Raw genomic sequence first — 23,870 nt, forward strand, 5'->3', positions numbered from 1 at the left:
TTGTACCAGCATCAGTTAGATAGATAAGGAGATTTCATCTTGATGTATCCTTATATGCATGCAATGTACTTGGATCTGATTCACTCACTACATCATTCTCCTTTGCACATTCTAGTACTTTAATCAGATTGACCTCCTCTCACTTATTTGCAATAGTACCCTAGTTTCGTAGTTTCTTTATACCCATATGTAATAATTCTGAACGCTTGAAAATATTTTTAAAGTGGAGTGTGGTGGCTTAGTCCTGTAATTCCAGCTACTCAGTAGATTGAGGCAGCAGAATGATTTAATTAAGGCCAGTCAGGGCTACATGGCAAGATCTTTTCAAAAGCAAGAGAGACAGCAATGGAGACAGAGACTGAGACAGAGACACAAAGACAGACAGAAGGGAGAGAAAAACTGATGGACAGAGAGATGGGAAAGAGAGAAATTCTTTTGAAGAATTGTTGTGTCTAAACAACCAGGATCCTCCAGGAACTTTGCAGTCTTTCGTGGGTAAATCCTGGTATTCTTCAGTGGAGCAAAGCATTCTAGGGGAGTCAACCAGACTTCCGGGAACAGATAAAGAGAAAAGGAATTTAAGTTTTGAGAAATTGTTCCCTTATTGTGAAAAAAAAACTCCTTAGCGATAGTCAAACAGCCTTCAGATAAGTATTCAGGCTTTAACCTAGAGCTTTCAAACACTTAAAAGTTTTCTGTCATTTGGTAGCCACAGAACGTACACTACATGGGCACAAAGGGGTCACTTTCTGATGACTTGCATTTGTATGGAACTCTTACAAGGATCACTGCTTCACCATAAAGGAGGCTGAGAGTCATTAGGCAAAACAGAAGTCATGTGGAGTGAAGGAAATAGGTGGAGGAGACAGGAACCCGACAACTGATAGCTTTCTAAGTCGTACAGGATATGGAAGAAACCCAAGTTACCAAAAGGCAAGAAGGGGCAAGAAATCTTCTGTTGAGAGGTATAACTGGTTGTGGAACCCTGCAGTATGGGGGGGTGCTTTCCCTACACCAGAAGGATGACCCACCATTGCTTTCCACATACCCAGCTTATCCTGACTTCAGCACAGCTGCTAACCCCAGGCTCCTGTCCTTCATTCATTCTCCACACTATGTTTGGTGATCATTCTAAGTATGTATCTGGAACTGTCTCGTGTGTGTGTGTGTGTGTGTGTGTGTGTGTGTGTGTGTGTGTGTGTGTGTGCTGGTCCTGGAATTGAACTCGGGGTCTGGATGCTGTCCCTGAAGTTTTGTGCTCAAGGTTAGCCCTCAACCACTTGAGCTACAGCTCCACTTCCAGCTTTTAGGTGGTTAATTGAAGATTAGAATCTCATAGATTTTCCTTCCCCAAGCTGGCATTGAACCATGATCCTCAGATGCCTGCCTTCTGAGTAGCTAGGATTACAGGTGTGAGCCACCAGCATCTGGTGGCTATCTCTATTTTTAAGCAGCTGTTCACCAGCAAGTACAACAGTTCTTCAAAGCTGATCCTTGTCCTAGGAGCCTCAGGACCACTCTGGATGTAGCTAAAATGTGAAGCAGAAATGCCAACTTTAGGTGCTACCCCAGACCTACCAACCCAGAGACTAGATGGGGCTTGGGAGTCTTCTGTGTTTTGGACCAACCTTGCAGGTGACTCTGATGGTGTGGCCTGAACTGTGAATGCTGGGTACCTTGCAGGTGCTCCCTGCCATCCTCCCCATGTCCTTACTGATGCTTACCCATCCTCAGCCTAGGGCACCCTGCTTTCCCATGCATTCTCTTCTGATAAATGTTCCTTCCTAACACTCTAGGAGGCAAGTCCCTATTCCAACATCTCCTTGTCTGTGATCCCACATATCTGGTCATCTTTCATGACCAGAACAGCCTTTCACAGCTAGAGTCATGGTTCACACACCATTTGCCAATTTGCCCCATCTCAACTACATGTATTGCAAGGACAAGGCCATTCTAATCCTATAACCTGAATTTCTAGCACAGGGCTATGCGTAGTGGAAGGGCTAGTAAATATTTAGTACCTGAGGAGGTGACTGACTGACAGGGAGGGTCCCAAAGTAGGAGGGAAAATAAGATGATCCTTGAGATAAACATACTTTTAGGTGTAAGATATCCACAGCCTCTGCCCAATTTTATCAATTACTTGACAAGAGTAAGTGAGTAGACTAATTGCTCCAGTTTGTAGACATTGTATAATGATGTACTGGTAATTCCATGCTTTAGTCATCATTTATTTCCCACACTCTTATTTTGGACTTGGTTTGATTTTGTTTTAGTGCTAGTCATCACTATTTTGCATTATTAGTTATTATTTGTGCTAGTTTTGTGTGTGTGTGTGTGTGTGTGTGTGTGTGTGTATGTGTGTGTATGCCACTAATGGGGCTTGAACTCAGGGCCAGGGTGCTGTCCCTTAACTTTATTCAGTCAAAACTGGCAGTCTACTACTTAAGCCACAACTCCACCGCTGGCACTTTTTGTTGATTAATTGAAGAGTCTTACAGTGTTTCCTGCCTGGGCTGGCTTTGAATCACAATTCTCAGATCTCAGTAGCCTGTGTAGCTAGAATTATAAACAGAAGCTACCAGCACCTGGCTACGTTGATTTTTTCTTTAAGTCAGCATACTCCAAATTCATCCTAGCTTGTAAAATCAAATACTCTAGGGATACTTGTCTTGGTAATTATTTTAGCTATCTTTTGAGCACTTTCAGCCTGTTTTTTCCCCTAACATTTAAGATAATTCTTCTCAGATTTCTACAATTATCTGATTCAGAGCCTTGGCCTGCCAGCAAGCAAACAAAAGAATAACAGCTGTCTTTCCATTCTCTAATGTAAAGGTATCAAAACATTCAGCGAACCATTGCAACTGAGAGATCTGAAGAAGAATCTGGAAGCCAGAACTGTGAGCAAGTCCCAGCAGGAGGCAGCGGAGGTGGAGGGAGCGACTCTGAAGCTGAATCTTCCCAGCCAAACTTAGGTACTAGAGGCCAGAAACCCATCCATCAGGGATGGCATCCACTGCCATCAGACAATGTGACAGAGTTGGCAGCCCCTCAGCCTACCTGGCAGGAAAGTGATGACCCCCCCCCACAATAGTCTATGGGAGAGAGAACACACAGGGGACCAGGGTAGAGGAGAGAGAGAGGTGTGGTACCAAAAGGTAAGGGAGACAGCATAGCTGCCCCATAGGAACCTGGGAAGGAGATGAGGAGAATGCCACCTCCATGGAAGGGAGCCCAGAGCTGGGGAAGCAAATGGATTCTAGACATGGGCCTTCTGGCTACGATCCTTGTGCATCATGGTAACTTTGTGCATCATGATAACTTTTTGAATCACATGGCTTAGGCACCTGTCACTAAGGAAATGTATTTGTTGGTATTCTAAGTTTTTACACTTACCAGGAAAATATGCAATAGAAGATTCCCTTTCTAAAGAGAAACACTAGCAAAAATGACTTGTCCATAGTTAGGAGAAAATTCGTATCTCTCCAGGGAGGGATTTGAGGACAAAGGGATTTTCCAACAGGCTTCTAGTGGTGTATGCTGTCTAACAGCATTTTTACCAAGAGCCTGGTTTTCCTGGTCTTCTTGTATTTGAGCCTGCCTGACCAGAGCTCAATGAAGGATTCAACAGGCATAAGAATACCAGGCACCAGTGACTCACACTTGTAATCCTAGCTATTTAGAAGACTGAGATCTGAGGATTTCGGGAAAGTCTGTGAGACTCTTGTCTCCAGTTAACTACCAAAAACTGGAAGTGGACCTGTGGCTCAAGTGGACCTATGCTAAAGCTAGCCTTGAGCAAAAGACATTCAGAGCCAGGACCCAGGCCCTAAGTTCAAGCCCCAGGACAGGGGGACACACATACACACACACACACACACACACACACACACACACACACACACACACACATTGCATGATGAGACTGGCTTTCACTTTTTGTACCTAGTACACTAGTGCAGATTAGTGCAGTGATATCCTAATAATCCATTATCTCTGTGGACTGGCAGATTTACTTGCCAAAAGAAGGCTCCAAGTTTAACAGCCTTCATTCTGTTTCCTTTTCCAGATCACTAACAAAACTGACTGCATTAGCTTTTTTTAAAAAAAATTAATTTCTTTGTTCCATCTTCTGAGAAATTACATGATAGAACCAAATTACAGATTTAAGTTACAGATAGAAACAGAAACTATAAATAGAAACAGAAATCTTAGGGGAGAGCAGGGAGACAGAAAATTGATTTTGGGGTTCAGTATTGGATTACTTGGTAATTACTATGTAACAAGTTGTCCCACATTTCCTGGTTTGCACGCACAACTGCATGCTTACCCTGTGGTTCTGTAGGTGATTGTGTGAACTGAGTGCAGACCAGTGACTCCCCTGAGTTATTCTTGCACTCACACGTATATCCTTGCTCTGCCAATAGGCTCTGAGGTGGTAATGTGACCAGTTCTTCCAACAACCATCATAACTACGCTGAGCAACTGGTAATACAATACAAGTCACTGAGTGGAAGAGAGGTGTTAGCCCAGTGCTGATTCACATCTGTAATCCCAACTACTCAGGCAACTGAGATCTGAGGATCATAGTTTGGAGCCAGCCTAGGTGGAAAAGTACAGAGACTCTTAGCTCCAGTTAACCAGCAAAATGCCAGAAGTGGAGGTGTGGCTCAAGTGATAAAGCACAAACCTTATGCAAAATAGCAAAAAGAAAAAGAAACGAAAAGAAAAAAGAAAGAAAAAGTGAAGTCCTGAGTTTGAACCCCAGTACTGGCATAAAAAAGGGGGTAGAGAGAGGGGGAGATATTGAAGATTTGAGCCTAACTAAGTTATGCCAGGATGATAATAGGAAGTAATGGTTCTTAACTGACTTACAGAAAGCAATACTGGTTGAGAATCCTTCATTCAAAATCCAAAATGACCCAGGAAACAGTGTCCACATGAATGCCATACATGGAAAATTCTACACTGTGAAACTTAGGTTTGTGCACAAAATTATTTTACAAAAATATTGAATAAAGCAAATGTAGTAGTCCACAGCTGTAACACTCGGGGATGAAGCAAGAAGATCTCAAGTTTGAGGCCAGGCTAGGCTGTATAACAGAACCATGTCTCAAAAAAAAAAAAAAACCATCAAATTACTTCAAACTATGTATATCAGGTATATGTGAAGGAAATATATTTTATGTTTAGACTTGGATCATACCCAATATAGCTCATTATGTATAGGAAAATATCCTAGTATCTGGAAAAAGTCTAACACTAAGGGACGAGTGCCCTGTGGGGTGTAGTGGAAAGCCAGGTGGCTGAGGGGATTGAGCTTGCATGCTGAAGCCAGTTCTGATTCAGAAAGACTTTTATAGTGACAATCAATTCTGTTCTTTGCTTCACTTTTGCCAGATCTGAGGAGAGAAGGCTCCCTTTCTCCCGTCAACTCACAAAAAATCACCTTGCTGCTGCAGTCCCCTGCGGTCAAGTTTATCACCAATCCTGAATTCTTCACTGTGCTGCATGCCAATTATGTGAGTCTAAATGCAGAGGGACCCAATCCCATTGAGCTTTGCATGCTCATTGGACAGATAAAAAAGGCCAGAATTTTACCTCATACCAGAAAAAAATGCATCTCAGTGCATTTTTCATATGAAGTGACCAGATACCCTTCACCCTATCCCATTTTATAAAATCACTTTCACTAAACAAATGTATTGATTTCTCCTAAAACAATAAGTAGGTTTCATTTTGAACCATTTCTTTCAAGTGATATGATTTCACACAAGTATTTTTTAGTGCATTTTGTGGGAGAAGTGTTTTCCAGAAATAAAAGTGAATATCGTCACATTCTTGCATTCAACAAATATGTTCTGAAGTTTAGTCATAGATCTAAGCATCAGAGACACAAAGCTATGTTAGGAAAATAGGAGTGACAATGTGTGAAAAGATCAGCCTTACAAAATAGGACAGGGCTCAAACCGTGGGCAGATAAAACATCTGGGGACTGCCAGGGAGCAGAAGATGACATCCAAATTGAGTCCTGAGAGTTGACAGTGGACAGATAGAAGTCCAGGCAGAAAGATGTTGTATGAGGAACAACAACAAATGAACTTTACAACTTTGGCCAGGAGAGGGGGGTGTGGAAGGGAGGGGAAACAAAGGAGGAGGCAACAATGCTTAAGAAATGTACTCATTACCTTGCCCATGTAATTGTAACCCCTCTAAATGGTATTTTCACAATTAAAAAAAAAACTATACTGGCGCTGGTGTAGCTGGCGGGTGGATACCCTCAGGCAGGGAAGAAGGGTTGGAGACTCAACAACAAACATCTGATAATCCATGTGAAGGAGTTTGGATCTACTTCAGTGGACAACAGAAACCTAAGGTGACGTTGGGCAGTGGGGCTACACATCCAGGGGCTTTGGTGGAGTTAGGGAGAGATTATGGGGACCAAGACTAGGAGCTGGTTCAGTGATTCCAGGGAGAGAAGCATACCAGGAAGGGGCTGAGGGCATGGCAAGGAAGGGCTCCATTGAGAGAGATTCCTCAGGGAGTCATTAATGTTCAGATTTCCTGTGTAGATAGATGAGACATGAGTCTTTCTTTCTTTGTGCACCTGATCTCATAGTGATTCCATTAGGCAGGGTGCTTCTGTTTGGTGGTGGGGGCTGTGGCTGGATTGGGAAGAGATTAGTGGTTAGACTCAGTGTGTCCTTTTTCCATGCACACGCACACACGCATGCACACGCGCACGCACACACACACACGCACACACACACACACACACACATGCCCCATGTTCCACTAAATTGTCATTGGACACATTTAAAAACTTCTAAAACTTTGTTCATTTCTTCTCATTCCCTGACCCCAAAAATTTAAATAGGCTTCCCAGGCATGATAGACTTCTTCAGGTCCCCACCTTATGTCATCAAGGGGCCCTGAATTACTGCTGTGTATTAGACAGGTAAGAGGACCAGAGGCAAACTCGGCTGTCAGAGACAGGAATAGGGAGGAAGGAGTGATGCTCACAGACACAGCTTTTGTGTCCAAGGCAGCAGGGTACCAGGTAAAACTGATGGCAAAAAGCCCATGGATGTTGATACTGGACATTCACTTCTTGAGCAAGATTCATGCTTCTGACACCCTCATGTCAAACTCACATAAAATCTCTGTATAGTGATCACCTTACTGGATGATAAAGTGTTCACAGTATGCTTGGTGTGTGTTTTTCCTCATTTCATACCCTCTACCAAAATTGTCCCTGAATGGGCTCAGAGTGCCTACCGAGTCTTCACCAGTAGCACCTGCTTAAAGCACATGATTCTGAAAGTCCGACGAGATGCTCGAAACTTTGAACGCTACCAGCACAACCGAGACTTGGTGAATTTCATCAACATGTTCGCAGACACTCGACTCGAACTGCCCCGGGGCTGGGAGATCAAAACAGACCAGCAGGGAAAGGTGAGTGTGGCAGGCTCTCACCCATTGCTGATTCACCAGAGAGAAGACTGGTAAGAAAGTGAGTCAGTCACGTGATTCAGGGATACTCTTGGCCAGCCAGAAGCAGGGAGGTGGTAACTGTCCAACATGGGAGATTCTCACTTTCAATACTGTCACTGGGGGCAGTGAGCAAGGGCAACACAGCATGCATGCTATCCCACAATCTGTGTGTGCCACTGCAAACAAGACTTTTCTCTTCCAAATTCCTCTGAAAGATAAAACAAAATAGAGGGATTTGGGGTTGGTTTGGATTGGGTTGGGTTGGATGGGATTTTTTGCGCAAAGCATGGGGGGAAAAAACTGCAATGGAATAGAAATAATAAAAATGAAATTAGAAAAGTAGCTGGGCACTGGTGGCTCAAGCTTGTAATCCTAGCTACTCAGGAGGCTGAGATCTGAGGATCACAGTTCAAAGCCAGCCGGGGTTGGAAAGTCCATGAGACTCTTATCTTCAATAAACCACCAGAAAACAGGAAGTGGTGCTGTGGCTCAAATGGTAGAGCGCTTGCCTTGAGCTGAAGAGCTGAGGGACAGCGCCCAGGCCCCAATTTCAAGCCCCACAACAGAAAAAATAAGAAATTAGAACAGTAAATCCAAGCACAACAGTTATGCCAATAGGTACAAATAAGATAAATTCATATGTCAAAGGAAAACATTTTCAAATTTAGGAACAAGATCTAGTTTTATAAAGAAATATATCTAAGAAGTGATGCAGAAAGTTTAAAGATATGATATTAATATTATGTGAAATAGTAATGGCATATAAAGGAGAGTTCAAATCCATATTCATTAAATGAGCCAAAGACTATATATTAATCAATGACAATTAAAATTGAACCACATTTAGTGGCACATATTTATACTGTAATTCAAGCCTTTTGGGGGCTAAGACAGGAAGATCACAAGTGTGATGAATCACTGTGCTGTGCTACACAGAAAGACCTATCTTAAATATATATAGTATACCTTATAAGCTAAAAAACACCATATCATACTAAATAAAGAAAAACAGGTGAGATCTGTAAAATATAATTTTGTAATAATGAAACATTTATTCATCCTTTTGTTAAAGTAGAGTGTACCTGGATGATTACACAAAATATTATGTACATTAAATGAAATATTATTTGGCCTTGAAAAGCCAGTGAAATTCTGACACATGGTAAAATGTGAATGAGTCTTAGCAACTTTATACTTAGTGAAATAAGCCAGACATGAAAATTTTTTTTTTACAATTCAATTTATATGATGCATTTAGAATGGTCAAATTGATAAAGACAAAGTAGAAGGGAGATTTTTTCAGGGACTTTCGAAAGGAGAGAATTGTTGCTATTCAGTCATAGTGTTTCAGTTTGGGATGATGTGTACTAATAAGAGAACAAAGCAAGTCACATCACAGAACTGTACATTTGAAACTCATTAAAATAGTACATTTTATGTTGTGTTTTTTTGGCTATGATTTAAAAGAAACATCAAAATAGAGCTTACAACTTCTTTTCAAGAGCCTGTGGGACATTTTTTTAAATGATCACATTAAAAAAAAACCTGAAAAAAAGAATCATGTAAAGCCATATTTTAAGATAACAAATTTAAGCACAACCTTAAAATCATACGTTTTAGTGGGACTCATGCCTGTAATCCTAGCTATTCAGGCAGCTGACTTCTGGAGAATTACTATTCAGAGCTAGCCCAGATGGAACAGTCCATGAGACACCATGTCCAATTAACCAGCAAAAAGCTGGGCAAGAGGCATGGATTTAGGTAGAGTGCCAGCTGAGAAAGCAAAGGTTCTGAGTTCAAACCCTGGTACTGACAATAAAATCACAGAAGCTTTGCGGATCAAGGATTCAAAATGAACTCTAGGTGACTATAGGGTTAAAATAAAATACTTCACAAGCCAGTGTCAGTGGCGCACATCTATAATCCTAGCCACTCAGGAGGCTGAGATCTGAGGATGGTCACTTCCATATTATCCGCAGCTGTGTTGAAATCTCTGGGTAATTTGCTGTTCCTGACCTCAATTTTGTGAAAACATGTCTCCTCAAAAGAAAGTAAAAGTTGTGATAATCTTCACATATAAAAAAGGGCATATAGCTGGGCACTCGGGGCTCACGCCTGTAATCCTAGCTACTCAGGAGACTGAGATCTGAGGATTGTAGTTCAAAGCCAGCCCGGGCAGGAAAATCTGTGGAACTCTTATCTCCAGTAAACCACCAGAAAACCAGAAATGGCATTGTGGCTCAGTGGTAGAGCACCAGCCTTGAGCTGAAGAGCTGAGGGACAGCGCCCAGGCCTAGAGTTCAAGCCCCAGGACTGACAAAAGGGGGAGGGGCACTTAATATGCGTGGTTGACGTGACAAAGTGAACATTTAGGCAGTGTGTCTTTGTTGGGCTGCACTGTAGGGTGAAAATAGTGAATTTGTGTAAAGAGAATGAAATAACATCTGGTTTTAAAGAACATTATTCATGTGTGCCACTGAAATTTCATGATGTAATATGCACACAGTTTTAAGTCATGGAGATTCAGGATTACTGTGCGTGCATTTGAGCTATTTTAGAGTACTGAGCTCTATGCATCCTGAGCACTCCTGATTTTTCCTCAATGCCCTTCTTCTTGCAGCTGTCTATCCATGATACCAGTGGTCTACAGCAAGCCTGTTTATGCATTTAAGGAGGTTCCCACTTATAGTTTATGCTTACTGAAAATACTCCTGTTTTATGAAATATTTGAAGATGTCGAAATTGTAAGCTTTTACCAAACTGTAGTTAACTGGTATACCTTGCTGAATGTGTTTAACAGAGCCTCCCTTGCTAAGGCTATCAGGTTTTCAGGGCATTCCAACTTGGGTACTCAGTCCTTTTCCTGTCTGTGTGGGAAATTTTATAGTATTGATTCACATGATATTTGGAGTTTATATTTACTTTTGTAAAAAAAAAAATTGGGTTGTCCAATCAAGGTCTCTTTTATGAGAAATTGTTCCCAATCCATAGCTCCTGAGATCTTGGTGGTTTCTATGAATAGAAGGCCCAAATACTTTTTTTAAAAAGTCAGGAAATACATAGGGATTGGGTTATAATACCACTAAGAAGTAATATGCTTGAGGAAGGGAGGGGCATGGAAAGGTATGGGATGCAAAAAATAATTCAGAAAGGCAAGAAAGAGATAGTTCAGGAAGACAGCAGCTTTTCACAAAGCCATAAGGGGTAATTACTAAGTGGAAAGTGAAGTGACACCCTAATGAGCCACTTTCTCTATGAATTGGGTTAAATGATAGCAGACAGAGGAGATGTAATTTGGGGTATTTTTTATTTCCATAATGAAATTTTGGAGTGATTTTTTTGTAAATCCTTTTAAAAAGCTTGTTTACAATAATACCCAATATTTGATATTACAAGCTCACATCTCCCCCCAAATAATTTCTAAACCTGTGTAAAATTTCCTTGATCACTTTTGTCAGGTGACATATAAAAATATCCAAGATTAGCATTGATTGAGATCATTTAAGGCTGATATATCTTCACTAATAGTGTTTGGTTCAAAAGCATTTTGATGGTTGTTTTTAACTTGTGATAGTTGGCATTATTTTAGTTACCTCCTTATCATTCAACTGCTGAGCAAACAGATGCCTAGCCTGCCCAATTTCCATCTGGCTAGAGGAGTTCTGAGTAGATTTTAAAATGTCGGGGGAGGAAGTGGCAGAAATAAGCATGATGACCAAGCTCCATAACTTTCTCTTGAAGCATCATTCCATGTCTGGCTGCTGTCTCACAGTGTCTTTTGTCTTACCGGTCTGTCTGCAGTCTTTCTTTGTGGACCACAACAGTCGAGCTACCACTTTCATTGACCCTCGAATCCCTCTTCAGAACGGTCGCCTTCCCAATCACCTGACTCATCGACAGCACCTCCAGCGGCTCCGGAGTTACAGCGCTGGAGAGGTAATGGTCCTCACACATGCACAGAGTCTGCTCTTCTGTAGGGCTAACACTGTCACTTAGTGACTGGGATCCAGTGGTGGGAAGTATATGTGTGGACTAAAAACTGGGGGAAATTGTCAGGCCCGATGAATATCTAATCCCTTGTTAGTATTACTCTTCCTTGGTTTTGTATCTTCTCTGTCTGTCATCATTTAACCCAATTCACAGAGAAAGTGGCTCATTAGGGTGTCACAGCTCTTTCAACTTAGTAGCTACCCCTTCATGGCTTCGTGAAAAGCTGTTGTCATCCTGAACTATCTCTTTCTTGTCTTTCCAAATTAGTTTTTGCATCCCATACCTTTCCCTGTCCCGCCCCCCCTTCTCAAGCAAAGAAGTAATTCTTAGTGATAGTATAAACCAGTCCCTATTTATTTCCTGACTTTTTCTAAAGAATCTGGGCCTTCTATTCATAGAAACCACCAGGATCTCAGGAGCTAGGAGCTGAGAACCATTTCTCATAAAAGAGACGTTGATTGGACAGCCCAAATACAGTTCATTTAATATCAACATTAATGGCAAGGTGGCACATTCATCAGCTAAAAACAAGCTAAGAAAAACTAGCTAATACATGATGATGAATGAGCCTTAATGTGCATCTGTTTCTTCTTAATACATCCGCTCCCAACTGACTCTGATCATCAGATTTTAAAACCTCACCATCCCTCCACCTATCACTTCTGTAGCTTTGACCAAACAGAGGAAAACAAGCAGAGCAACAGAGAAACTGAGAGGCACAGGACATCTTACAAAGGGCAGCACCCAGAGAAAAAAAGACCCTAAAAAAATAAATATCTGGTTCCTCTTAGGGAATAGAAGGACAGGAGGGTCTTTGGTATAAAAATAGAGAAAGGATGTGCTGGGTGATGTTGACTTTATTTTCAGCTTTGTGCAGCAAATATTGATTTAGTAGCATACAAAGTAGTATAAGACAATCCGTGCCCTGCAAAACTTTGGATTCTGTTTTTGAGGCCAGGCTAAAAATACAAATGAGAAATGAGAATTTGATGGGGTTCCAAGAGAGATGTTCAGACTCTGTGTCATAGAAGTTCAAAAGAGGCCAAGGTTGGGTATCTTTTGAAGTAAGATACCTGACCTAGAACTTAGTAGAATCTAGCTAGATACAAAGGAAAAGCTAGTGTACAGCATAAGCAAAACATGAACAGAGGTGCAGAGGGAAGATTGAGAAAGATCTGTAGGAGGCAGTGGATGGATCCATGTGACCTTCCTGGTTTTTGAAACACTTTGAATATCACACAAATGAGTGGGGTTTTTTGGTTGTTGATGGTGGTCCTGCGGCTTGAACTCAGGGCCTGGGCACTGTCCCTGAGCCTCTCTGTACTCAAGGCTAGTGCTCTACCACTTGAGCCACAGTGCCACTTCCAGCTTTTTCTATTTATGTAGTACTGAGAAATCAAAGCCATGGCTTTATGCATGCTAGACAAGCATTCTACCACTAAGTAACATTCCCAGACCAAGGGAGGCCTTTTTTAAAAGACATATGGAATGAATTTGAAGAAAGTAAAATGGTAATTTCTGTGTGAAAATAGGCTTAATGGGGCTGAGAAGGTGGGTCAGTGGTAGAGTGCTTGCCTCCCATGCATGAAGCACTGGGTTTGATTCCTCAACACCACATAAGCAGAAAAAGCCAGAAGTGGCGCTGTGGCTCAAGTGGTAGAGCACTAGCCTTGAGCTGAAGAGTTGAGGGACAGCGCCTAGATCCAGAGTTCAGGCCCCACAACTGACAAAAAAGTGGGGGGTGGGGCTTTAGGAATGATTTCATTCATAGCTTCTCAACAAAGGAAGACTACCAGAATTGAGGGGCAGGACAATGTTGTGATTTGTAGAATTATTTCAGCATCTCAGGCACTTTATTTCCTGATCCTATCCATTAAATGTTGAAAGTATCCCTATCTCCTCAGTCCTGACAGTGAAAACAAAGGAAAAATCAAAGCAAAACAAAAAACCTTTGATCAAGATCTCTCAGAAAAACAGAACCATTAGAGTAGATGTATGGGTATGGGTAGATAGAACATAGAGTAGATGGATGGATAGACAGACAAACAGATGGACAGATGGATGGAAGGATGGACAGATGGATGGATGGATTGATGGATGGATAGATGGATTGATGGATGGATAGATGGATGGATGGATGGGTGGGTGGGTAGATGGGTGGATGGGTAGATGAGTGAATGAGTAGATGGATGGATGGATAGATGGTGGGTGGATGGATGGTGGATAGATGGGTGGGTGAATGGATGGATGGCAGGGGGTTTATCATGGAAATTTGTTTATGTGATTATGGAGCTGAGCAGTCCCACTTTGTGCTCTCTGAAAGCTGGAGAACCCAAGAAGCTCAGTCTATGTTTGAGTTCCCTTGAACCAGGGAGGCCAATTGTGTAACTATCAGTCCAAAGGTGAAACCCCAAGTTGGGCGCTGGTGGCTCATACCTGTAAAACCTAGCTACTCGGGAGACTAAGATCTGAGGATCACAGTTCAAAGCCAGCCGGGCACAAAAGTCTGTCAGTCCAATAAACCACTCAGAAAACCAGAAGTGGCGCTATGGCTCAAGTGGTAGAGCACTAGCCTTGAGCTGAACCAGTGCCCAGGCCCAGAGTTCAAGCCCCACGACTGCCAAAAATAAGGGGGGGGTGCAGTGAAAGCCCAGAAAGTGAGGAGCTTCCAGTACAAGTGTCACCTTCAGAAAAGAGATGGTACATTCACCGTTCTTCTGCTCTTTTTGTGCTATCTGGGCCCTCAATCAACAAGATGATGCATTGAGTGAGGGTGGATTTTACTTACTTAGTCCATGATACCAATGACATACTTTTCCAGAAATGCCTTCAAAAACATGTTGAAAAATACTGCTTTTTAACTATGTGGGTATCTCTTAATCCTATAAAGTTAACACTTAAAATCCACCATATCCCCTCCCCCCATTCAGACATCACAACACAGTAGTCCCACGCTAGATAAGAATCCTGTTTTAGCTGGATGCTGGTGGTTCACACCTGTAATTCTACCTACTCAGGAGGCTGAGATCTGAGGATTGTAGTTCAAAGCCAGCCTGGTCAGGAAAGTCCATGAGACTCTCATCTCCAGAATAACACCAGAAAGCCTGAAGTTGAGCTGTGGCTACTTTTGAGCACTAGCCTTGAGCACAAAACCTCAGGGATAGCCCCAGGACCAGCACACACAAAAAAATCTTATTTAATAGTAAGTAAACTGAATAGCTCAAACCACACGGGAACTCAGAATCACAGCTCAGATTTTCTTACTGTGTCTGTACAAACTAGAATCTTGAAAAGAAAACAATGAAGGCCAAGCAGAGGAAAGATCATAGTAAAGAGGGATTTGAAAGAAAGAGAGGCTTATTTGAGGCCACAGCCACCATGGTGATGGGGCCATATGCCCCAAATTCCATGTGGTAAAGATTTGGTCCTCCTAAAATCTTTAAAAATGGAGGCATAGGACCTGGGGGTGTAGCTTAGAAGTAGTATGTCTATTTAGCATATTGAAGCTATGTTCAATGCCTACCACCCTTCTCCTCAAAGACTTGGAGCTTAGTGAGAGGAATTTAGGTCTTTGTGGACATGTTGATGAAAGGAAATAAGAGAAGCCTGCTCCCTTCCTATTCTCCTTCCTTCCTGGCCAATGTTTTTCACTCAAGAATAGCACTCTATCATTTGAGTTATATGTCTACTTCGAGCTTTTTGGTGGTTAATTGGAAATAAGAGTCTCATGGATTTTTCTTGCCCAGGCTGGCTTTTAACTGCAATCCTCAGATTTCAGCCTTCTGAGTAGCTAGGGTTACAGGTGTGAGCCACCATCTACTGGCTATTGATTTTTTTTTGCTCTGGGGCTTAAACTCTAGGCCTGGGCACTGTCCCTAGCTCTTTAGCTCAAGGCTAGCTCTCTACCACTTGAGCCACAGTGCCACTTCCGGTTTTCTGGTGGTTTTTTTTTTAACTGGAGATAAGAGTCTCATGGACTTTCCTTTCATGCTCGGGCTGGCTTTGAACTGTGATCCTCAGATCTCAGCCTTCTGAGTTGCAAGGATTACAGGCATGAGCCACTTGTGCCTGGGTGATCTTTTCTTAAATCACAAAAAGAACCCAGGAATGGTGCAAATTCATCCATAGGACCCTTCCTCTGCACTTGCTGATACATTTTTAACATCATGTTTCCATTGTTTTCAGAGAGAACATTAGCTGTTTATTAGCCTGATGAAGTTTAAAGTTTAAATCACAGCCTTAAAAAGAAAGTATACATTTCCAAATTGTAATGCAGAAGGGAAGCTTGTTTACTAGTTACTGAAAACTATTTTCTCAGGCTATCTGTTTTGTTTTGTCTAGAGAGCTAAATGTTTTCAGCCTTCCCATTTCCAGTGATGATTAAAGTAATCAACATCAAAAGGAAAAGAAATCCTAAAAGTAGTCTCTACTGAAAATAGGGTTTCACCCAATCATATGTAGAGCAGCCAATCCTAGCATGTCTGAAGTAGGATTCCTTCTTCTCTTCTTCTTCCTCCTCCTCTTCTTTCTTTCTGTAGTTCTCTTGTCTCTGTTTCTCTGACTCTGTTTCTCTCTTACACATACATACACATACATATATACACACACAAACACAAATATATCTACAGCCCAAATGTCAAAAAATTTGAGTCATACAATTTGGGCTTTAAAAAGAAAATCCAGTCTTCTAGTCATTTTCAGTAGTTAGAAGAGTCATTCTGGCCTGAAGTTGGCAGTGAGCTGCAAGTCAGTCTCTCAGCTGGCTGAGTAACCACGGTGTGACTACAAGGATGCATTGTAAAATCTAGCTCAAACACAGAATCCTAGAATTTCCTAGCCTCCCTGATATTCTCAATTCACACACCCCAAACTGGAGAAGAACATTTCTATCAAACCATCCTTATCCTCCAGATTGGTCTGGCCATCTAGCACTACTCCTTGGCAGGCAAGTTTTCTACTATTCTGGGAACCCTTTAGTCCTGTCTGTCCCCAGTATTATTTCCTATAGCTTGTAGTTGGCCTGTACATACCCATCATCCAGCCATCTGCTTTTAGAGTACCCAAACTTCAACTGGATTCTAAAGATTTTCAACTTGGCTTAGTTTTGTCAGTGAGCAGGTGAACTCAGAAGAGGTTACATGTTCCCTAAAGCATATCCACAACCCATAAAATCCCTGTGAGTCAGGAATAGCAGGGTGCCCTTCCTATTTCAAACCCCAGGACCTGCCTGTAGTTAAACACCTTCACTTGGATTGAAATTGTGGGGTCTCCTGAACTTTAGCCATTTTCCAAATTACTCACATAACTCATCATTTAAATAATCTTTGATTAAGTGGTCTTTGAGAATTCTGCATTGAAAATATTTAAAACACACATCCAGTTGGACTGACCTAATTGCCTTTAAGGAAAAGAACTGTATCATTTCAGTTCCAGAACACTTTTATATATTTTTTAAATTAAAGAAAAAGAAATGAAGGACTCAGTACTTCCTAGGTTAGTAATCAAAAAACTTTTCTTCCATCACTTTGTTACCATTTGGATGAGACTAGAACAGTGGCCAAGGAGAAACCAGCCTGTGCTGCTGGTGTCTGGTTACACCAGCTGTGCAGAGCTGAGTGTGATGAGGTCAGAGTGAAAAATCACTCATGTGGCACAGAATCTAGTTCCTTGTCCCTCAATAAGTCATGGCAATGAGAAGGTCCAGGAGAAAAAGAAAGGATGGATATACCTCCCCTTGCTTCCAGAAAAGGAATGAAGACTGCGTCATAGAGATAACAAAGTAAGAGCACATCTCCACACAGGAAGGATGTTAACTCCTTTGAGACAGGAACATGGAAGTAAAACCCAAGGAGTTCCAACAGTTACCATGCTTAATTAAGAACCATAGGTGTTTCCTATATTGCCATTTGTGATATCCAAGATGGCCTAGTCTTAAATGACCTTTGGAGGATTGCTTGATCTTTCTAGACTCCATAGCTTAATTTCATCAAACTCTCTTAAGATTTCATCAGAACTCTCCTAAGTTCTGTGTGAGCCATGTGTGTGCTGGGATTTGAACTCAGGGTATAGGCATTGTTCCTTAGCTTTTTTCACTCTCTACCACTTGAACTACAGCTCCACTTTATAGTGGTTAAATGAAAATAAGAGTCTCATGGATTTTCTTCCCCAACTGGCTTTGAACCATGAGCCTCAGATCTCAACCTCTTGAGTAGGTAGGATTGCAAGCATGAGTCACTAGTGCCCTGTTTGTATAAGTAACTAATGGAGAATTTCTTTTCCATTTTTGTCTAGGTATTTAGACTCCTTTTATTTATTGATTGATTTTGGGTCTGGTCGTGGGGCCTGAACTCTGGGCTTGGGCACTGTCCCTCAGCTCTTCAGCTCAAGGCTAACACTCTACCACTTGAGCCACAGCACCACTTCTGGCTTTTTTCTTTTTGCTTATGTGGTATTGAGGAATCGAACCCAGGGCCTCCTGCATGCAAGGCAAGCACTCTACCACTGAGCCACCTTCCCAGCCCCTAGACTCCTTTTAAATGTGTTATAAAATTACTTGGAAAGTTCTTAAATATCTTAGAGCCTATTTATCATACTTTTTCAAATATTTTAGAGTGATTCATAATCTTCACTAAATTTTGACATCTGTGAATGTGTTCCAATGTGGAAAATCTATAGTGCCCTGGTTTTAGTTACTCTGCAGTGGCAATATGTGTGACTCTGTGTGTGTGTGCGTGTGTGTGTGTGTGTGTGTGTGTGCGTGTGTGTGTGAGAGAGAGAGAGAGAGAAAAAGAGAGGCAGACAGACAGACAGACACAGAGAACACACCTGGGCCATGAACTTGTGATCTTCTTGCCCTTTCTGAGTTCTAGGATTACAAGAATCCACCACAACCTGAGTAGCTCTAAGAATTTTAAGAAACTATATATATATATATATATATATATATATATATATATATGAATCATGGTAGAAAATTTGTGCTCTAGAACTTAGAAGGATTTCCTAATTTTTAAAATTGACTTATTCGTTTGGAGTTGTCACAAATATCTATTCTAGGCTAAGCAAGTTATTTACCCCATAAAATTTTGTCAAAATTTCAAAGCAAAGCCGAGACTTTGAATGGAATCTGGTGACATGATAGGTACAAACAAACACTTGACAGTCCAGTGTTAGTTACAATCATTGTTGACAGTCCAGTGTTAGTCACAATCAGTGTTGTTCTCTTATACTTGAAAATTTAGGACAAGATTTCTTGGCACCTCAGATTCTGTCTTGGTAAACTGAACTTAATCTTACTTTGAAATATGTGTGTAGTTCTAAGGTACTATGTGAAGCTTTTTGAACACAGTAACCACTGTTTCAAAAGCAAGCCTATTCCGTGTTTATTACTGGAGTTCAATGCTACCTCTTGGAAATGAAAATTGTAAACATACCTTACTGATAATTTTTAGTTATAGTTTATCTAACCTGATGAGAAATGTTTCTTTTCTTTCTTTCTTTCTTTCTTTCTTTCTTTCTTTCTTTCTTTCTTTCTTTCTTTCTTTCTTTCTTTCTTTCTTTTTTTTGTCAGTCATGGGGCTTGAACTCTGGGCCTGAGCACTGTCCCTCAGCTCTTTAGCTCAAGGCTAGCACTCTACCACTTGAGCCACAGCACCACTTCCAGTTTTCTGGTAGTTTATTGGAGATAAGAGTTTCACAGACTTTCCTGCCCGAGCAGGCTTTGAACTGTGATCCTCAGATCTCATCCTCGTGAGTAGCTAGGATTATAGGTGTGAGCCACCAGCACCTGGCTTGAGAAACGTTTCTTAATCTAAAGAGAGTACTAGCTATCTGGCTCAGTCACTTTCTTACTAACAAGAATATAGTATACTTCTTCTGTACTTCCTCATTTTTTAGAATTTAATGAATTTCCCAATACTTAGAAAATTGTAATTTTAATATGTTATTGTTATTATTAAGATGTTTCACAGAAGGGTTAACACCTCATCAGTCAGGATGTGTACACTTCTTTTTTTAGACAATGTAACTCCTTCCTTCACTTTCCCCTAGTTTCCCCCTCCCGTTCGTGCTCACAAGTTACACAGGTCATTTTCCACGTAGTGTTTACTGAGTCTCATGATATAACTTTCTTTTTCCTTTTTGTCTGTTATAGGGCTTGAACTCAGGGTCTGGGTGCTGTCCCTAGACTTTTGTGCTAAGGCTAGTACTATATCACTTGAACCATAACTCCACTTCTGGCTTTTCTGGTGCTTAATTGGTGATGAGTTTCAAAGACTTTCCTGCCTAGGCTGGCTTCCAACTGAGGTTCTCAGAGTGCAGCCTCCTGAGTAGCTAGGATTAGAGATGTGAGCTACCAGTGCCCAGATGATATAACTATTTTTTGAAATTAGGATGATATCATGATCTTTAACCTTCATGTTGAAAAATTAGTATCAAAACCTCACCTGAAATTGATGACAGATTGATGACAAATTGATGACAGTCTTATGCTTATATTTTAAAATTAGGCCTCAGAAGTCTCTAGAAACAGAGGCGCTTCTCTGCTCTCCAGGACAGGACACAGCCTTGTAGCTGCTATTCGAAGCCAACACCATCATGAGTCATTGCCACTGGGTATGTATCACTGCTTTTTGAACCCCATGCTACTCAGTATTTAGCCTTGTCTTCCTTATCATGAACTCTTTTCTAAAATTTGGTCTTCCTCTCTTGTGATACTCCCTGACTTTGTGTTGCTATCCTCCCTCTGCCCTTTTTCCTATCTGCTCACTTTGTCCTTTGTCCTTCTATCTTCCTCTTCCTCTCTCCATTCCACCTTCTTCCATACCACCATGTCCATTCTTTATTTCCTTTAATGATTTGTCAACCCAGCCCAGAGAAACACAGTTTTAATGAAGTGATGGGTTATTAGATGCTACTTTAAATGTAGGCCTCTCTTGCCATGTGTGTATACAGAAAAATTTGTATGGTCTTCCTTCTAAACCTCAGCTGTCTCTTGTCAAAACACATGCCACTTGTATTAAGGAATTGGTGTGAAAGGTCAAAATGATGGGTATTACCATTACTGGGCCTGAAAAATCAGCACAAAGTGGGAGGTAGTAACAGTAAAGTACTATGTCAGGCACCAGTGGCTCACACCTGTAATTCTGCTGAGATCTGAGTTCAAAGACAGTCCAGGCAGGAAAATCTGTGAAACTTTTATCTGCAACTAACCACCAAAAAGCTGGAAAGGGAGCTGTGGCTCAAGTGGCAGAGTGCTAACCTTGAGCAAAAAAGCTCAAGGGCAGCATCCAGGTGGTGATTCAAGCCCCAGAACCAGTACCAAAAACTCACAAAGAATCTTCTGCCATATCAATTTTAACAAAAGGATCAAGAAGAGTAAGAAGGATGAGAGGATAATGCCTCTCAGGGAAGAGCTTTTTTATTCTCCTTTACTGGTTCACAGACTTGAGTTAACACTCAGCAACATTCCTGACATACTATGAACAATCAACTTACTCCTAGATCACTTTTAGTTTGATCAGTTAAAAATAAAAGGGAAGCACATCATATTTAAAAAAATTCAAAATAAGAAAGTAAAATAGTCATACAGCTGAGTATCTTAGAAGCCATGATGAAGATGTATCAGAGGTTAAATTCTATCTTGTGAAAACCATGTACTATTTCTTTCTTATAAAATACAAATATGCATCTTTTGAAAAAATTCCAGAGCTTAATCTTTTTTTGATAAGTTTGTCAAATTCCTAGATAATCTGGATATCAAGTAGGCATTTTCTAGAAATCTCTGGGCTGCAAGCTCCACTACAACTCTGTCTTTTTGTCTGTTTCAGCATATAATGACAAGATTGTGGCATTTCTTCGCCAGCCAAACATTTTTGAAATGCTGCAAGAGCGTCAGCCAAGTTTGGCAAGGAACCATGCACTCAGGTAGGGTCCGACACCCATCCCTAGAGTTCCAGATCTCTCCAACTACTTTTCTAGGTAGAAAAATCTCTCCCTAGATAGAAAGCAGCAATTTATGATGCATTTTTTCGGGTATTTAAATTATAATTTGATTCCTCAAAATGAAGAATCCAGCACAGAGATGTTACTCATCTATTTGTGTGGTGTTGGAATCACTGCCAAGCATTGGAAGGAAAGCACACAAAGGGAAACATCATTTTCATTATTAAATAGCTTTGTAGCCAGGTGCCAGTGGCTCATACCTATAATCCTAGCTACTCAGGAGGCTGAGAAATGAGAAAAATAGTTTAAAGCCAGCCGAGGCAGAAAAGTCCCCATGAGACTCTTATCTCCAGTTAACTACTCAAAAAAATGGAAGTAAAGCTGTGACTTAATTGGTAGAACACTAGTCTTGAGCACAAAAAAGAGGCTCAGGGACAGTGTCCAGACCCCGAGTTCAATCCCCATGACTGACAAAAAATAAATTAATATAATTTACATATATACATATATATGTAAAGCACAGTATAAATTGTTTTTACTTATGAGTAGTTGTTTAACAGAAACCAATTATTTGGTTATCATATTTTTTTAAAAAAGCAAGGAAACAGCCAATGGCTCATTCCTATTGTCATAGCTATTTGGGAGACTGAGACTGAGGATCAAGGTTAGAAGTCAGTCTGGGAAGAAAAGTTCTTGAGATTCTTATCTCTAATTAACCACCTAAAAGCCAGAAGTGGAGCTGTGGCTCAAGTGGTAGAACACTAGCCTTGAGCAAAAAAACCTCAAGGATAGCACCCAGGTCTTGAGTTCTAGCTCCAGGACCAATACACACAAAAAAGAAGAAAGAAAGAAAGAGAGAGAGAGAGAGAGAGAGAGAGGAAGGAAGGAAGAAAGGAAGGAAGGAAGGAAGGGAAGGAAGTAAAGAAAGAAAGAAACAAACAAACAAAGAAACAAACAAAGAAAGAAAGATCAAGGAAACCAAAAGTGTCATCTGTGGTATGGCCACTTAAATCCTCATGTCCATGGGATCATTCTTTTAATGCATCTCTGAAACAATTTATTTGGGAAGGGCAGCCATCTACAGCTACAAACAGAAAATATACTCCTTAAGCTGAAATCTTGCTTTCTGACCAAATGTTCAAATATCCCTTTCCTTCCAAGGCTAAAGATGCACGAGGGGTTGTTGGAATCTAAATCCTTAGTTCCACCCCAAGGGTAGCTGATGGCAGCATGTTCTGACTTCTGACCTTATCACCAAAATGGTGGAGTCATGTTGTTAGCCTTGTAGAATTGTTTTAAAGAAGATGTTTGTAAAGAATAGGATAGGCAAATGGAGCCCTGTGAAAGCTTACAGTTCTTCCCATCCCCCCTTTCCTCTTAAATCTGACTGATACCTGTATACTCTACCCTTGTTTCTTAACACTTTCCAGTAGCCTTTTTCTGTTCAAATCCTGGCCAACCCTCCAGATAGATCATTCTCTATTTTTCCCTCTACTGGTCCCTCATGGAATCCTTTTCTCCTGGTATTATTACTCTGTGTTACTGAAAACCACCATCTCCCTACCATCCTTTTCCTCTAGCCCTTCTTCTTCCTGCATCTCCACATCCAAATATTCACCCCAGCATGTCCCCCCTTCCTTCTTTCTCCCCATTGTGACCCAACGTTGGGTCCTCTAATTTCTCCCTAGGATGTTACTGGAAAGCTCCCCCCTCCACCCCATGATTGCACCATAACCAGAGTTCCCCCTTTATAGCATGTCCCTACTGTCCTTCACACAATAGTCCCAAGGTGTGATTGTGGATGAATAAAGCCAGGATTCTAAACACAAGGTCCAAGGTCTCTGCCTGAGTGGCTTCTCTATTAAGAGTACCTCATCCTTTCCTAAAGGCTTATATCAAAGGCAAACATGTAGGGTCCAGGCAGACTGTAGAATTCTTTCTGTGTTGCTTTACTGTCATTCTTTTTATACCCCAGGTTGTTTTTAGATCCATTGTATTATGTTATTTACCTGGTCTCCCTGCACACTGTCAGCCTTTTGTCTTGGTATCTAGTCTGTTCCCTCAAAACCTGATCTTAAAGATAAATATAGACACTACTACTTTTAGTCTTTGTCAGGAGCATGTGAGAGTTAGAATGAGTAATTGCCACTTCTATTTGTGTTCAGCATTCAAAAATTGCCTTCTGGGGTTTCCCTACACAAGGCAATGCCATACCCAGGGCCATCTATTTAAGGGTCATTCTTTGACTCACAGTGTGCAACTGAAGGGGATTTCTAAGGAATTTCTGGGGGATTGCATTACCTGAAGAGCATCTGACACATTGCTACACATAAATCTTTATTACTGATTCTACCATAATGAGTTCATTGCTTATCTCTTGGAGGAATATGAACTCACCAAAGCATTAGACTCATTTTAAACTTTAGAAAAGTCAAATAGGGGGG

At 41.1% G+C, this 23,870-nt stretch overlaps 1 protein-coding gene across 1 annotated transcript in view; it reads left to right on the forward strand.

The window, feature by feature from the left end:
* Hecw1 (HECT, C2 and WW domain containing E3 ubiquitin protein ligase 1) overlaps nt 1-23,870 on the forward strand; it is a 163,979-nt gene that overhangs the window by 96,848 nt on the left and 43,261 nt on the right. The window contains exons 11-16 of the mRNA XM_013033006.1: nt 2,836-2,975; nt 5,401-5,522; nt 7,270-7,455; nt 11,296-11,430; nt 19,992-20,097; nt 21,312-21,408. Of these exons, the coding sequence (XP_012888460.1) occupies nt 2,836-2,975; nt 5,401-5,522; nt 7,270-7,455; nt 11,296-11,430; nt 19,992-20,097; nt 21,312-21,408 (786 nt within the window). The remainder of the gene's footprint in view (nt 1-2,835; nt 2,976-5,400; nt 5,523-7,269; nt 7,456-11,295; nt 11,431-19,991; nt 20,098-21,311; nt 21,409-23,870) is intronic.

The sequence above is a fragment of the Dipodomys ordii genome, unplaced genomic scaffold (genome assembly GCF_000151885.1).
Source record: "Dipodomys ordii isolate 6190 unplaced genomic scaffold, Dord_2.0 Scaffold161, whole genome shotgun sequence".
In the NCBI taxonomy this organism is placed as follows: Eukaryota; Metazoa; Chordata; class Mammalia; order Rodentia; family Heteromyidae; genus Dipodomys; species Dipodomys ordii.